Source organism: Daktulosphaira vitifoliae, unplaced genomic scaffold (assembly GCF_025091365.1).
Source record: "Daktulosphaira vitifoliae isolate Bord-2020 unplaced genomic scaffold, ASM2509136v1 Scaffold_5, whole genome shotgun sequence".
Classification (NCBI taxonomy): domain Eukaryota; kingdom Metazoa; phylum Arthropoda; class Insecta; order Hemiptera; family Phylloxeridae; genus Daktulosphaira; species Daktulosphaira vitifoliae.
In genome coordinates, this window is record NW_026099576.1 from 29,226,298 (window position 1) to 29,243,270 (window position 16,973).

Here is a 16,973-nt window from a genome sequence, read left to right on the forward strand (position 1 = left end):
TGCTGAACTAAAACTTTGTTTTATTCCTAGTTTCTCATAGACAAATTCTACTTCCTTATTTCTAAATGGAGTCCCTCTGTCACTAACAAAAATGGAGAATGTACCATAAGATGTTAACTATATTAAACTACAGCTGACATTTCGAGTTCGGTTGTTAGGAAATTTTTCTCGCCACCTTTGAGTTTGCGGAATGCGAAAGCTATTGGGTGCCTTTTACCATTAGGGCCTTCTTATTCTAACATCCCCGAGAATCCCTCTAAAGATGCGTCTGTCGTTACAAACACAGGATAATCATCGTTAAAATGAGCTAGTGCTGGTGTTGTATATATAGCTTGTTTTAAAATATCAAAAGCCTCCTGGTGGTTATCCTCCTAAACAAATTTGTATCTTCTATTGTTAAGTCCGTTAATGGAATGGCAATTTTTGAGAAGTGTTTAATGAATTTCCTTTAATAGCTCGTCCAACCTACAAAAGCTCTGACATCTTTTGTTTTATGTGGTACCAGAAATNACAAAAGCTCTGACATCTTTTGTTTTATGTGGTACCAGAAATTTTTTTATTACTTCAATATTTTTCTCTAACGGCGTAATACCTCTTTCAGAAATTTTGTGTCCTAGTAACTCTATTTCTGAACTAAAAAATGAACATTTATTTGTTTTAAGTTTAAAGTTTGCCTTGTCAAGCCTAACAAGAACTTGTTCTAATCTTGACAAAGCTTCTTCAAAATCCCCACCAAAACAACATATATCATCTAAATAGACAATTATTGTTCTTTAAAGGTAATCACTCAAAACTTTATTTATTATTCTTTGAAAAATTGGGCCTGAATTTTTAAAACCTTCGGGAATTCTTTTGAATTGATAAAGTCCGAAATCTGTAATAAAACCAGTTTTGTACCTGTCTTCTTCTTTTATAAGACACTGAAAATAACTTTGTTGTAAGCTAAAGTTAGAAAATATTTAGCTCTCTCAAGACTTCTAAAAAGATCTTGTGACCTCGGAATTGGGTATTTATCACTAATAGCTTATTCATTTAATTTTCTATAGTCTACTAGAAATCTATACTCTCCCGTATTACCTTTTGGTGTAAAAAATACAGCCGCTGCGTAATAACTTCTGCTCGGCTTAATAATATCAGATTTTATCATTTCGTCAATTGGAGTTTTTAATTTTTCTCCTTGAGAAGAGGACACACAATATGGCGGTTGAAAAATTGGTTTGTCCGATTTTAACCTTATTTCGCACGGTTCAACATTAGCGCAGCCTATTTTAAGTGGAACTGATGTAAATAAATGTTTAAAACGCGTAATTAATTTTTTTGCTTGTTCGCGCTGAAAACGATTTAAATGGTTAGATATTTTAATAATTGTACCCTGATCGTCTCTCACGTCGTCGTCCAAACCGATACCGTTTGTATTTAAAATGTTATAATTCTTAAATGCTGACGTAATTTTTGTTTCGTTCGCGAGTAATTCTCCCATAATAAAACCTTCATGTATAGTAATATGTCGATTTGAAAAATTGTAAACAGTGACCTCATTCACTTTTTGTAATATTTTAGTTCTTAGTGTCAAGCCTTTCTGCCTACCTAAGCGTTCCGATGGTTTTATTACAGCCAAATCTGTTTTATTTTCTCGCGTCACATTAATCTTTACTTAACTTCTAGTTTTAGGTGCTGTTGTTACATTATGAGAAGAAATTAGTTTGTTTCTACACTTTTTCTTAAGGTTAAGACTAGCTATACATTCTGAATTTTTATTTTCATTAATATTACATATTTTATTGTAATTATACTAAATTTCGTCCATTTTAACTGAATTATTTTGTTTGCTAAATTAAAATCGTTACCCAATAATAATTTACAATTACACATTCATTAATGAAATATGAATAATTATTTATTTTTAGTTCTAAGTCTATTCTTCGAAACTGTTCTAACTCCGTAATATCAACTCCTGTAAAAATAACTCTATCTTTAGGTTTAATAAGTTTTACATTATCAATTAATGTTAAATCAACACAAGAAATATTAGAACCTGTATCTAAAATAAAAGATGGTTATGCCCAAAAACTAGCCAGCTCGCACACTAATTATTAAGAATGACTAAAGGACCAGTAGTCCAACCTTGACTCTAGCTGCACGCACACACAGAATTCTAAGAACACGGTGAACATAAAATATTTGCTCTAAGTCCAGGTTTTAAAACAGTTATTTTATTTAAGAAACGTATCAAACACAAAGTCAAAAAGTTAATATCAAAATGTAACACAAAACAAAATTAAATCGTACAAAGACACTCGCGTACCCGTAACTTGACGTTTCTTCGACAAAACGTTCAGTCTCGTCCAGCCCCCGTCACCCTATAATTTTCATGTTTCCCTTTTATAATATTTGTCCCACAATTATTAATTTGCATACTCTGCATTTCCCATTTATATGGAATTATTATATTGCTTAAGAGTTCCAAAATTGCTTACTACTATTGAAAAGCTTATATTATACTAAAATCGACATAATTCAATACTTCCTCAGATAATAACTACACTGCCCTATGTTACAAAAAGAAAATATAACTTTCTGGTAAATTATTTAAAATTAAACCTTCTAATAAAAGTGTAATTAAAAATCATGTAGCTGTATTTCTTAATAGTATTTATTTTTTGTTAAGCTTGAAACTGCTAGTAAAATGTCTCAATTAAAGATATTAGATGATATAATACACTAATATGTACACAACAATAAATATATGAATTAAATTTTTTTTAATAATAAAAATTCTATTTATACTTATTATATTTTCAGGATGACATGAAATTATGTTTAACCCTTACTAAAAAGGAGCTAGAAAAAAAAAACGCTGTAATAAAAGAAATGGAAATAGATACTAAATTTAAAGAAAATCAAATTAAAACTTTGAGAGATGACCAAAAAATTTTAGAAAATAGAATAGATAAATTAGTTAAAAATGAAATATTTAATCAAAATTACATTGAAACACTTACCAATACAATACAGGAAAACCAATCTAGCCAACAAAAGAAGCAACTAGAAGTTAGTATTTTTTTAAAATAAATAATGTGTTTTACAATAATTGAATATTAATATTTTTTTAATTATTCTTAAATTCACTGTATTACAATTTATATATTATGTATATTTATAGTATAATTTATATATATATATATTTTTACTAATATGTTCAACATATTATATATTAACAATAGAAGATAAAAATAATGAGGTATACAGAAAATTGTTATTTGTATCTTCATGCACTAATTATTTAACATTAACTTTAGATCACTAAATTAAATGATTTGAACAACTATCTTAAAAATGTTCTTTCAACAAATGCATCCGAATTGGATGAAAAAGAAAGCATTTATCAAAATATAATAAAAAGCTTAGATTCAAAAAATGTAAAACTTGATGAAGAAAATATTAAATTACAGGTAAATTATTTAAAATTAAACCTTATATATAAGTATAATTAAAAATCATGTAACTGTATTTCTTAATAGTATTTATTTATTTTTTAAGCTTGAAACTGCAAGTAAAATGTCTGAAATAAAGTTATTAAAAGATAAAATACATGACTTTCAGTCTAAAGAACAGGTATAATGTTCATCAGTAAAACCTATCTTTACTACTTATAGGGATGGCAAAAATCGACACAATATCGATATTAAACAGTATTAATATTTCGTTTATAGCTTTTCAAATATGATTTATAGAGCTCGGTTTGATATTAAGATATCAGTATTGCTAACAAAAATATCAATATTTAAGTAGAAACTATTTTAATTCTATATCATTTACACCATTATAACATGTTGGTTAGAAAAATTTTAAATCATTTTTTTTAATGAACATTAATAATGGTAATTTTAATAATAATAAAAAATTGTTTACCTATTTAAAACGCACTTACAATATGCAATTTTTATAGGATTTTTAAGTCTGGGTGTTAGGTCCGACTATAGTTATCCACATGTGCGTGGACGGTCGTTGACTACCACTTTTAATTAAGTCAGTCAGCGACGTGCCTTCTTAGTATAGAGTTTTAATATAAAGAATAAAAATTGATATATTAACGTTCATAGTGTTACTTAAAATTTAAAAATAATGAAACCCCAAAAATCTGTTCAACCAGAAAAAGGACATACGGTCCACAACATGGTCCTTCGAACACGGATTTTTGGTTAATAATTAACGAAAAATTTTAATTATAAGTGCGAAAATAATAAATACGTAAAATAGTGCAACGTGTCATTTGGATTACCAAAAGTGTACCCTTTCAAAAAAATGGATAAAATTCAAAAAGCCAGTCGAAAGGTAGAAAAATTAAAATATATTCCTTTTATTAATAAATTTATTCCAAAATTTCCTAAAAGAAATAAAAGAATTTATTGTAAGTTTTCAAATAGTATTGTAAGGTCGTTTTTTTATGTTGATTTTTACCCATTTAATAGTTATGTTTATCAAGTGAGAATAGTAATAAATCGGCGCGTATACTCTACGCGGAAAGTATATATATTTATGGGTTCGTTTAAAAGGTTATTATAACACCTCGTATGTGGAGATAGGATACTATAGTTAATAATAATAACAGAGTAGAAGTTACATTGCTGAATATCAGCTGTTAACAGTATTAAATTTCACAGCGCGTTCTCACTTACCTTCGATATAGGGGAAACGAGCATTAATGTTGCGCAGCACAGAGGACAATTAAAAACATCTTTAGTAAAATTCGAAAAATATTTGAGTAGCGGAAAAGTCTCAATAGAGCAAATACCATTTCGGATAGAAAAAATAGAGGCTGTTTGGTCAGAGTTCGAAGTTATTCAAGGAGCTATAGAGCTCGAAGAAGAGGTAAATATGAAGGTACAAGATATATATAGAAAGGAATGTGAAGAATAATTTTTTGAAACATTAGCCAAATTAAATAAATTAATCGGTAGAGTAAGTTCGTCAAAGGTTAAAGATATTAAAGAAAATCAATATGGTTGTCAGCAAAGTTCTTGTGGTCAAACAAATAAATGTATTTCTCACGTTAAATTAGCTCCTATAAGTATTCCAGTATTTACTGTCGAATACAGTGAATGGAAACCTTTTTATGATTTATCTTCTAAATTTAAACATGTTAATGCGGATCTATCGGATATTCAGAAATTTTGCTATTTGCGCTCATCTTTATCAGGAGAGGCAGCAAATATTATTAAAAGTTTAGAAACAACAGCGAATAATTATGAAATCGCGTGGATAATGTTAAAAGAGAGATATGACAATAATAAGTTAATAATTCAAACCCACGTGAAAGCTATTTTTAAGCTAGGAATGGTGCATCAAGAGTCTGCGGTTAAAATAAGAGATTTTTTGGATTCTTTAGTCTGTCGTATTAGTGCATTAAAAATGTTAGAAGAAAAACCTGAAGAATGGGGGCCGATGTTAATGCATTTAATTTGTACTATGCTTGATAGAAATACGCTAAGTCGATGGGAAGCAGATTCACTCCAAGATAGAATAGCACGCGTATCCGAATTTATTGCATTTTTGGAAAATAGCGTAAAAGTATTAGAAGCGGTAGAAGCGTTATTGTTTAAAGTGTTCAAAACCACACAATGTATTGTTGCATTTAAATACAACTCTAAATCAAGAAATAAAAATAGATAATAATACTCCAAACGATAATTCAGTAGTCTCAGATAACGTATCAACGAGCGCTATTGCAGCTGCTCAATCACACAAACAAGTGTTTTTGTCAACAGTAGAAGTTTATACAGGTAATGTTAAAGGTGGAAAAGAAAGATGTAGAATTTTGCTGGATTCTGGTTCACAGTGTAACTTTATAAGTGAATATATGGTACAATTATTAAGGTTGCGTAAATCGCGAGTACACCACAGTGTCATTGGCATAGGAGGTACTAAAAAAAATATTACTTTAGCGGTTACAGTAGTAATTACATCGCGCATTAGTTTATTCAAAATAGAAGTACAATGTTTGGTTGTTCCTAAGATAACAGGATTTATTCCGTCGAATAATAAAAAAAGTAAATGTTTTATTCCGGAAGGTATTTAATTAGCGGATCCGTCTTTCACAGTACCGCAAAAAATTGACTTATTACTCGGAGCAGGTCACTTTTTTGATGTTTTATACGCGGGTAAAATTAAGCCGTCCGAGGACGGACCAATATTTCAACAATTGCAGTTTGGTTGGGTAATTGCAGGAGTAGTTAATCCAGGCTGTAGTCAAGCGTATCATTCTATTAGTTATTTTGCAGTGATTGATCACGAAAATCAATTAGAAAATATGTTATCTAAATTTTGGTGTTTGGAAGAAGTAGGAACAGCCGCGCCTCAAAGGTTAGGAGATAAAAAATGTAAAGAGTTTTTCGAAAATACGGTTAAGCGAGACGATGTCGGTAGATTTATGGTTTATATACCTTTTAAAGTAGGGGAAAATTATAAATTAGGCGAATCATACGAGATAGCAAAAAAGAGATTTTTAAATATGGAAAGAAAGTTGCAAAAAGACGAAAAGTTAAAAGAGGAATATAGTAAATTTATGAAAGAATACGAAATATTGGGTCATATGCAGAAAATTAGTGAAAAGAAACCCATAGTTGGGGAATATGTATGTTACTTACCGCACCACCCTGTATATAATTATAATAGTACAACAACACGACTTCGTGTGGTATTCGATGCGTCGTGTAAAATGTCATCTGGTAAGTCACTGAATGACGTACTATTAAAAGGTCCCGTCTTACAAGACGATATGATTTTTATTTTAATATACGGTTTAGAAAACATAGAGTTGCTTTAACTGCAGATATAAAAAAAATGTATCGACAAATTAATTTAGTTCCTGAACATTGTGATTACCAAAGAATATTATGGAGAGAAAATCCAACAATGCCCATAGGAACTTATAAATTAACAACAGTCACATATGGTATGAGTCCTTCGTCGTTTTTAGCAACTGCTTGTTTACGTACTTTAGCTAGTCAGGAAGAAAATTATTATCCATCAGCTTGTTCTGAAATAAAAAATAATTTTTACATGGACGACTATTTAGGAGGCACAGACACTATCGAATCAGCTGTTCAGTTACGCGACGATCTTATCTGTATATTTCAACGAGCCAGTATGTCGCTGTATAAGTGGTTATCTAATAAAAACACAGTTGTAAACGACACGGTTGAAAATAAAAATAACGAACGTGCATTTGAATCAACGACAACAAAAATACTTTGTCTAACGTGGGACCCCGTTAATGATATGATTATATTTAAAATAAATTTAAACGTTTACCCAGAAAGTGATTTAACTAAAAGAAAAATATTATCTGAGGTAGCCAGTATTTATGATCCGCTTGGTCTTTTAGGACCTGTAATAATAAGATCCAAACTCTTCATTCAAAGTTTATGGAACATAAAATTAGCGTGGGATGAAGTATTAACTGATAATATAAGTGAAAACTGGTTAAATTATCGCAAGAGCTTGTTAACTTTGAATAATTTAAAAGTGTCGCGAAAAATAACGTGTGAAAAAGATATCTCGTCAATAGAAATACACGGTTTTTCGGAAGCATCAGAAAAGGCAAATGGTGGATGTATATACTTACGATGCACCGATATAGATGGTAAACATAGTTTAAGGCTTATTTGTGGGAAATCAAAGGTAGCTCCATTAAAAGTAATTTCTATACTCAGATTAGAACTATGCGCAGCGTTATTACTCGCACGGTTATCTTATCATGTTATGGAAAAGTGAAAATTAAATATTATAAAAAAGTACTTTTGGACGAACTCAAATATAGTTTTGGCGTGGATATCTTCTCCATCCACAAATTGGAAGACATTCGTTGCTCACTGAGTTGGTGAAATTCAGAATTTATCTTGTCCATCAGAATGTTAAAAAAGAACATTTTAAATTTAATGAGAATGTAGTACACAAATGTAATAAATAGACATTACCATTATCAGTTACAATAGCAATAATTTGGTGTTGACTAATTTCCCATTGAGTCATAATAATTTCAAATGCCTCACTAATATTTTCAGATGTATGAGACTTACTTAACTTATGTACACCTAATGTTTAAAAATGTATACATTTTAATTAATAAATACGTAAAAATAAATAATTAGATCATAATAAGTAATTTGAAATAAAACCACATATAAATTTAGTGCCTTCTAAAAAGTGTATAGGAATACCAATATAACTTTTCATTTGGAAATCTGTTCAAATATCTGATGTTAGTGTAAAACTATTGTTTTTCTTCAAGTTATTTTAAAACACTTTAAATAGTCATATTTTAAATCCTATTTATTTTTTATAGTATTCCTACATGGAAATTTGTAAAGGGGAGAAGACACTTGTAAAAAAAAGTCTAAATCTACTTACTTCAACAGTGGGCAATGGTACATTATCCTTGCAAATATAATAAACNGGCAATGGTACATTATCCTTGCAAATATAATAAATTAATGCATCGGTTATTTCTGAAATTTTCATTTCTCNACATTATCCTTGCAAATATAATAAACTAATGCATCAGTTATTTCTGAATTTTTCATTTCTCCTGCTATGGAAATTTACAAATTTAATAAAAGAACCAATTCTAATAATAAAGGGCATGTGTTACTTTTTTCCTAAACTAGTATTTAGTTGGTAAATTATAATAATTTATACATACATACATTCTTAAAGAAAATGTTTTCTTTTCAATTTAAAGCTAAACTTAACATAAAGTAATTCTACTACTATTTGAATTTTATTTTACTGCATTAAAAAACATTTATAATATGTTAGAATATACTAAAATGTTATTAAATTATTCATTTTTTCTAAAATTTTTAAAATAAAAATTGATCTTTTTTAATTTATTACAAATTTTATCCAACCTTATTAGTGAAATGAGTCTTGAAATAAAATCTTTATAAGAGAAAAATAATTGTAAAAATGTTCAGAATATATTTAAAAACGAGACTATTAACAAATTTTATTCATTAGTCAAATTGATTACCTTTCATTTATGATACATAATTAAAACAGTGATCAATTAAAGGTTGGCACATTTTTCTTTGGGAGACATCTAATAAAACAGTATCACTAGTTGATGAAGTAGGATTGTCAAATTGCTAAAAAATTAAGATAGAATTACGCTTCATATATTTCGAAATTAAGTCATATTAATAGCATATTTGTACTCACAATTAACACATTGTTTATCTGGTCAGAATCATGACTATCAATGTTTTAGGATTCCTTTATTTTTGAATTTAGTTGGTATATTAGAAAAATATGACACAATGCACCCACGCTTTTATCACAATAATACTAGTATTTTTTTTTCATAATTATTTTAAACTTATTTTAAAAATTATTTTTAACATTTTAGTTCGATATGCTTTAAAATNATACATACATACATACATACATACATACATACATACATACATACATACATACATACATACATACATACATACATACATACATACATACATACATACATACATACATACATACATACATACATACATACATACATACATACATACATACATACATACATACATACATACATACATACATACATACATACATACATACATACATACATACATACATACATACATACATACATACATACATACATACATACATACATACATACATACATACATACATACATACATACATACATACATACATACATACATACATACATACATACATACATACATACATACATACATACATACAGGTGAAACTAATATAAGCGTGTTAAAAAAATTATTATTCATACCTAGATAATTTTAATTAATTGTTAATTTGTAATTTTCGATATATCGTGCCATCCCTAACTATATACTCACTTTATATGTTAAAATAATTAGAATTTAATGAATATTTGCCTTCAAATTGTTATCGACCATTCAACAAATTTTTTAAGAAAATTATTTTATTATTTTAGAAATTGAATCAACAACTAAGAGATGTTATGAATAAATATAAAATTTTAGAACAAAAGTTAAGTGCAACTATTGACATTAATGTAAAATTAGAAGAAGACAGCAGAAAAAAAAAAGATGAATTAATATCTTGTGAAAATAAGAATAGTGTTTTAATGGTATTTTTAATTTAAATATTCATATAATATTAAAATAATCTCAGAACAATTTAATATGACTGTCTAAAGCTGCTCGTCTTTTATTCTGTATATTACGGATTTAAGATTAGTAAATAAAGTCTAGAATTCATATAATTTATTTTTGAAATAATAGTTGAGTTAAACATCTTAATAAAGGTATGTTTCTAAATATTTTCTTTTTTTTCGTCTTAAATAAGTTTTATTTAAAAGGCTTTTAAGTTGACCATGGCTGAACAATTAATTTTGAATTTATGATCCCAAAATATGAAGTCATAAAAATTTCATTCAAACTTTATTCTTATTTTTAATAATATTTTTTAACTCTTTTTTTTTATATTTAATTGATTTACACAATGGACAAAAAAATAAAATGTTTATAGTACTAAAAAATGTAAGTTTCAATTTAATTTATAAACTATAGAAACAATTAAAAAGTGCAGAAGACGTTCTATTAGATCAAAAGACTCAGGCTGAAAAAGATAATCAAGTTTTTAAATTGAAGGTATTTTTTATATCTATGCTTCATATTTTAATAATTGATTATATATAAAGTTAATAGTAAAATATTTTAATTGATTATTATCTATTGTATACAAAATCAAATATTTTTATTAATACTAAATAACGTTTTTTAAAATACGAATTTCTTTTTAACCTCTTATATGAGGTACATAGATACATAAGTATATAAGTGACAGTTTTTATTTTCTATAACACCATGTAAATAAAAAATGTTTATCATGATTTTTATGCAATTGTTTTATTAATTGATACTACTTCTTTCAGTTTGATTATACTTCTAATTTAAATAGTTTTTTAATGTCACTTATACTCCTTGTATTTTTATCATCTCATATATTCTTTACAGGTATATATTAAATGAATGTAATATTATTTATTTGATTAAAATATCAATTTATTTTATTTTTAGGTTTTAGAACTTCAAAAACAACTTAAACAATGTAACCAAAAATACCATAAAATTTCAAAAGACTATGAAATTTTAAAATTAAGTGGAATCCAGGATACTGATGTAAAATAATATTTTTATCAATATAATGTTGTTGGAAAATTTATAAATTTTTTTATTTTAGATTAAACTACAAATACAATTAGAAAAAACAGAAAAAGAAGTATTCGAGTGGCAAAAAAAATATAATGATTCCTTGTTTGAAAATCGTAACATTAAAAATAAGGTATCAAAATAATATATAAATGAATTATGATAATATGGTGTATAAATTTTTTTTTAAATGAATGTGTTTTCAATTAAGTATAGATATTATATTTTCATCCAGTTTATGTAATCACATTAACTTATTATAGAATATTTTGATTTTCAAATGGAGGATTCATAAATATGATTATTATTAATTTGAGATTATTCTTACAATATAATTTCAGAAAAAATTTTTAAGTGCATTGGTTATTTTAAGCACTTTAAATGTTTTGAGTGTTATAAGTAAAGTTCAGACAGAATATATGTATATTCTTAAATAATAATGCATGTACTAAAAATAGTGATAAAAATTAAAACTAAAAATAACCTATAAATTTAAATATTAGCACTAAAATGACAAATTAACTTTTTATAAATTAATTGTTCCTGAATACACTATATATAACACCAAAAACTGCTCTTACGAACGTCTATTACATTGTTAAGAATTTATAGCACTTATCTATTTATAGCATTCACTCTTGATTAATAAATTTTTATTTAAAAATTACAATTTTTGGAGGCAATGTGATGTACAAGTTTAACAAAAATTATCATTAGAAAATTTATCACTCAACTTCTTCTGTGTAGGTAATAAAATTGTTAATACATTTTTGAAGTACTAATGCAAAAGACGTTATTGATCAGTCATTTTATTTTCAATAAATTAATTAAATATTTAGTTGTTCTTAAAAAAAAAATTAATAAATCAAGATAAATTTGAAACTTAAAAATACTGAAAATAATTTTCTTCACAAAATTATTCTTTTAAGAGAAATATAATGGCTAGCATTGAACAAATTACTCTAATAATATTTTTCATGCATCCATTAAATACTTATTCTTAAGTAGCTTTGTCGGTTATTAATAAATTTACTAAACATACGAAACATTTATAGCTAGAAAGTTTGGAAGTTGAATTTAAACGCTCACAAGATGAAATGTTTTTATTGTATAAGAAGCTTTTCCGCAGTGAACTTGAGAAATATAAATTAAAAAGTGACATTATGAACTTTACACTTACAGAAGAATGAAAACAAAGTTAATCTAGTTTAATTGTTATAAAATTTTACTATAGATTTTCATTTATAGCTTCATTAAAATATTTTAAAAAAATTCTAGATAAATTTAAAGATTTAACATTAGACTAATGTTTATTATTATTTTATTTTTAGAAAGCATTACAAAATGAAGTGATAGATTTTCAAAACTATGCTAAATTTTTAAATAATAAATTCAGCAAAAAAGAAAAAACAATGATTTTCTGTAAACTTAATTCTTAATTTACCAAAAAAAATACTATGGATCATCTATTAAGACTTGATAAGTACCATTTACTTAAATTTATTTTATTAACTATTTGTATTTATTTTTTACTTTAATTTAAAATGAATATTATTTTGTGGAAGTTTATAATTTATAAATATATAATAAAAATTGATCACTTGTGGCTAATTAATTAAATAAAATTAAAACTATATTTAAAATATTATTAATTTAAAAACTAATAAATATGAGACTTAAAAGCCACAAAAAGTTACTAAAAAGTAACGTATTTCAGAAACAATGTTATTATCAACACTAAACATATACCGTATGTGTTGTTTGTAATATTTTTAATATAGTTTTAATGTTATTTAATATAATTTATAAAATTAAATACAAAAATATAAAACACAAATTTTTAGTTTTAAACCTCTAATGCTTTAAGAAGAGGTATTATTGGTTTCCCATCTTTTTTGCATTTTTGTATAGTTTTGAATGCATAATCCACAAATTCTTCATTTTCTGTATTACATAATTTTTTATATGTAGATGAACCTTCAATGTCAGCTTCTTTATTTTTTAAATGTAATGCTACTTTATCAGCCTAAAATTGGTAATGGCATTTAATTAAAATATAACTTTTGTACAATTTCGTCAATCAACTCACACACTCTTCATCCAATTCTCTTTTTAACTTTATTATTCTATCAGCTAGTATATTCCTACAATATTTTTTTATATTCATATAATATTTGTATCTATACATTTCTTCTTGGTAGTCCGTTATTAACCTTATTTCATTTTCATTAATTTTCTTAAAATTGTTCATATTTTCTTTTCTTTTATTAAACTTCTCTTTTTTATAGCGTTGTTCTTCATGGAACCTAGAAATACAGTAAATTTAGGATTATAATACACACATTTTAAAAGATCCATTAGTTAAGATATTATTTGAACTATTGATTTTTGTTTATTATTACATAAATCAATATGGTTTAAATGAATCTAGAAAAAAATTGTGTTATTGCTATTGACAATAATACTTCACATCAGTGGCGACTGTAGAAAATATTCAATAAATCTGATTAATTCCTTAGTTACATTTTTAAAATCTAGACACGCTTCGATTTTAAAATTACCCCCTGTCGGTTACAAGGATTAGTAGGGACAATCGTGTTACTCTTATATACTAATTACTTATATATAATCTTATATTCTAAAAATTGCTTAAAATTACTAATATTAAAAACCATTAATTATTCATTAAAATGGATTCATTGGACGGGTCATCTTAATCAATAATTCTATCGAACAATTCTTCGCTGTCATAGGACCTCTCTATTTTAAATTACGATGTACATTTCGATCATTCCCCTTGAAAAATATAATTACTTAAATATCAATATATTTTGAATACAAATTTGATTATTGCATACTTACTCGTGTATAACTATTTATTTCAATATTTCCAAACCTTATTTCCCTTATATATTTTTGTGTCAGATAATAAAGTAGTCGAGTAACTAGGTCAATTATTAACCTCTATAGTGTATAGTTGCATTCACCTGGTTACAATTTTGCCATCTTGCCATTTTTCACACCCATTCATAGCCAGACACCACCAACGCCACAGTCACGGTCAATGTCACTTTCAAACCACGACCATTACTACGACTTTTGTCATTTTATTTTGAGCCACAGTCCCTATCTTATAGAACATTCAAATCACAAGCCTTAACATCTTTGTGTAATTAAGTATGTAGTGACTTGATCACAGAGTCATCAAATTACCACAAATCGTACATATTTATGTTCTATCCTCCCTCTGTTGACGACCATTGGATGAGTAATTTCTAGCTAGAAAATTAATTCCTTATTACTATTACTATTGAAATATATAGTATTGTTATATTATTATTATGGTGCCCCAGACACATTTCAAAATTGTCTGTTTATTTATTATATTCGGCTAGTCCGATTTATTTTATTGTGGCATATTTGAATTATTATTTTCTGTAGATCCGATATGTTTTATTATTATTCTCGACAAGTCCGTTAAATAATTTACTTTGTGGCATATATATATATATTATTATTTTCGACCAGTTTACTACATTACATTATAGCATTTTTGAATTATTTTATTTGAAAACTATGACTTTCTTTTAATGTTAATTTTAATTAAATATTTTATTTGATACTTATGGCTTATTAAACTTTGAGGTAATGCACGATACACGAGGTTAAAAAAATTTTACTTTCTACATAATTTATTTGAAAAATAACTAGTATCGGATTTTATAAAATTGAGTTTGAAACAATATTTGTGGTAAATAAAAGCCATGATTATTATTAATTATATTAAAAAAGTATTTAGATGTGGTACTTACCAAATGAAATTTTCAACATAACACAGCACGCATATTCAGTCCCAATGTGTCAAACACAAAATGAATAGCACTTTACTCTCAACAGTCGCCACAGCCTTAGCTATACCTACTTATTAGGAGAACGTGACAAATTTAAATAAGGGACACTATTCATATATTTTTAATAGTAAATTCCTTTGTATGATATTTTGTGACTTTATTAAATACTCATTACTCATAAAATTGCAAATTTTACTAATAGATCCAGCCAGTTAATACTGTTAGACATTTTTTTTAAACATTACATTTGACACGCACATTTCATCACCAATTTATTCATTAATGGTAAAGTTGATTTGTTGCAGCACTATATCAAGGTCACTTTTAAAGTAACGGCTGTTTAAATTAAACAGCCGTAACACTTAGACTAAGATAAATCTTAAATAATTTAAAATGTCCCGCAATAGGCGCAAGTCAGCCAACTTCAACATGTCCTAAATGTATGTTTTTCATTATAAATTACTGGACACTGACTTTTACGAGATGGTCACTGTGTGTTTTTTTTTTTGCGTGTATTCAATTTATATACATTAATTCTTCTAGCATGCATGTTTAACTTAAATTAAGGCACCTATTGTAAATGTATGCAAGTTTTTGACAACGTTTTGGCTACATACATTAGGATAACTTAACTATTTTTAATTGTCAAATATTATATTATCTCTTTTAAAAATCTAACATTTTTTTTGTGCATGCATTGCTCACGATTATATTCGGACTCCTCGCAATCCTTTTATATGTCACATAATAAACATTAGCATTCTGAACAGACCTTGATAACATGGATGGTATTACTTTGGGGCCCCGAGACTATTCAAGAAGTCGACGACAGGGCCGGGCTTCTCATAGGAACCGCTTGGTAGCCGACGATTGAGAGCCCACGTGATGGAAGCTCCTCCAAAGCTCAAAAGCTTACGAACTTAGGAGTATGGACATCGAATATCTAGAGGTTCTTACTAAGATGCTTATCCATAATAACTTTATTTTAGATTTAACTTTTTTAACTTTTTTTAATTATTCCAAAATTGTTTTATTTTGTTAAGGCCTGAGAATGTAGGGGGAGCAGATGATACGATCACATTATGTAATCATATCTCATATCATTAATGTAACGCCAACTAGGCTTATATCGTTGACACAGTGACACATATTACTAAAGGAGGGCTGATCGCACACATAAACACTTTTTTAATTCACGGCCATAATAATATAATATAATAAACGACAGTTGACTTTTTACCATCATCGCGACCATTACTCTAGTCCTATATTTAACTTAACTTATCTACCACGTTAATAGTGTATGTGTGGGTGTCGCCTTCAGCTCCCTGTTGTATTATATCATCTCTAGGTGTCCAGCAGGTTGTAATATTTATTTAATATATCTTTAATTAATAAATATTTATATCGTTGTTAACCAAGAGTGTTATATATATATTGTAGTGCGACCCTTAGTAGTTCCTCTAAAGGAATATAAATAAAATAGGAAACCTCAGTACCTTAAGTAGATATAGTCTAGCTGTTGGTCCCTTAGAATACTGTTTTTATTTTTATTTATTTAATATTTTTACGGGACAAGCCCTTTTACAAAAGAGATATAATAATAATCTAAACATACGAAAATAGGTAATAATAATAATAATAATAACAATAATAATATAATAATAGCTTTAAATTGAAACAAAAGACAAAGCTTATATTCTGATATGATCACAAGACATAAAAAAAAAAAAATCAACATCATTACAAATACACGGTTGCATAGCGTAAGCGCTCTGGGAAAAAAATAATCGGTCCAAATTTTTTTTTTTTTAAGAAGGCACAAAAAATAAATTTGAGTTTCTAATTGAAAAATTATGAGTTAAAATACCGATCTTACTTAATAATTCGGGAC

At 26.8% G+C, this 16,973-nt stretch overlaps 2 protein-coding genes and 2 long non-coding RNA genes across 12 annotated transcripts in view; 1 reads left to right on the top strand and 3 right to left on the bottom strand.

The window, feature by feature from the left end:
- LOC126907776 (uncharacterized) overlaps positions 1 to 16,496 on the top strand; it is a 19,100-nt gene extending 2,604 nt beyond the window's left edge. Inside the window, exons 3-11 of one of the 8 annotated variants that reach the window (XM_050689367.1) lie at positions 2,803 to 3,051; positions 3,300 to 3,452; positions 3,541 to 3,615; positions 9,989 to 10,043; positions 10,585 to 10,667; positions 11,097 to 11,198; positions 11,260 to 11,361; positions 12,284 to 12,425; positions 12,560 to 16,496. In XM_050689367.1, coding sequence (XP_050545324.1) covers positions 2,803 to 3,051; positions 3,300 to 3,452; positions 3,541 to 3,615; positions 9,989 to 10,043; positions 10,585 to 10,667; positions 11,097 to 11,198; positions 11,260 to 11,361; positions 12,284 to 12,418 — 954 coding nt within the window. In that variant the 3' untranslated portion in view covers positions 12,419 to 12,425; positions 12,560 to 16,496. Of the gene's footprint in view, positions 1 to 2,802; positions 3,052 to 3,299; positions 3,453 to 3,540; positions 3,616 to 9,988; positions 10,145 to 10,584; positions 10,668 to 11,096; positions 11,199 to 11,259; positions 11,362 to 12,283; positions 12,426 to 12,559 lie in introns of all 8 variants that reach the window. The other 7 variants (XM_050689364.1, XM_050689366.1, XM_050689371.1 and 4 more) reach the window with 7 other exon arrangements.
- On the bottom strand, positions 5,844 to 8,457 carry LOC126907781 (uncharacterized). Of its 2 annotated transcripts, XR_007704613.1 has the most exons (4): positions 8,413 to 8,457; positions 7,980 to 8,096; positions 7,801 to 7,900; positions 5,844 to 7,171 (listed from the first exon to the last, which is right to left on the bottom strand). It is a non-coding gene; the product is annotated as an uncharacterized LOC126907781 (long non-coding RNA). The 2 variants fall into 2 exon arrangements; XR_007704612.1 differs by lacking the exon at positions 5,844 to 7,171 and having other exon boundaries at positions 7,553 to 7,900.
- On the bottom strand, positions 8,531 to 9,299 carry LOC126907783 (uncharacterized). Its single transcript, XR_007704615.1, has 3 exons — positions 9,223 to 9,299; positions 9,035 to 9,149; positions 8,531 to 8,593 (listed from the first exon to the last, which is right to left on the bottom strand). It is a non-coding gene; the product is annotated as an uncharacterized LOC126907783 (long non-coding RNA).
- On the bottom strand, positions 13,075 to 13,479 carry LOC126907780 (uncharacterized). Its single transcript, XM_050689376.1, has 2 exons — positions 13,318 to 13,479; positions 13,075 to 13,254 (listed from the first exon to the last, which is right to left on the bottom strand). The coding sequence occupies exons 1-2, from the start codon at positions 13,477 to 13,479 to the stop codon at positions 13,075 to 13,077; spliced, it is 342 nt and encodes a 113-aa protein (XP_050545333.1).
- Positions 16,497 to 16,973: the final 477 nt, after the last annotated feature.

Excerpts from the sequence above, each read along its gene's own strand:
- LOC126907780 (XM_050689376.1), bottom strand. The coding sequence starts at position 13,479 with ATGAACAATTTTAAGAAAATTAATGAAAATGAAATAAGGTTAATAACG. Across the intron at positions 13,255-13,317 it reads GAGAATTGGATGAAGAGTGT|GCTGATAAAGTAGCATTACA; the intron begins GTGAGTTGATTG and ends TACCAATTTTAG.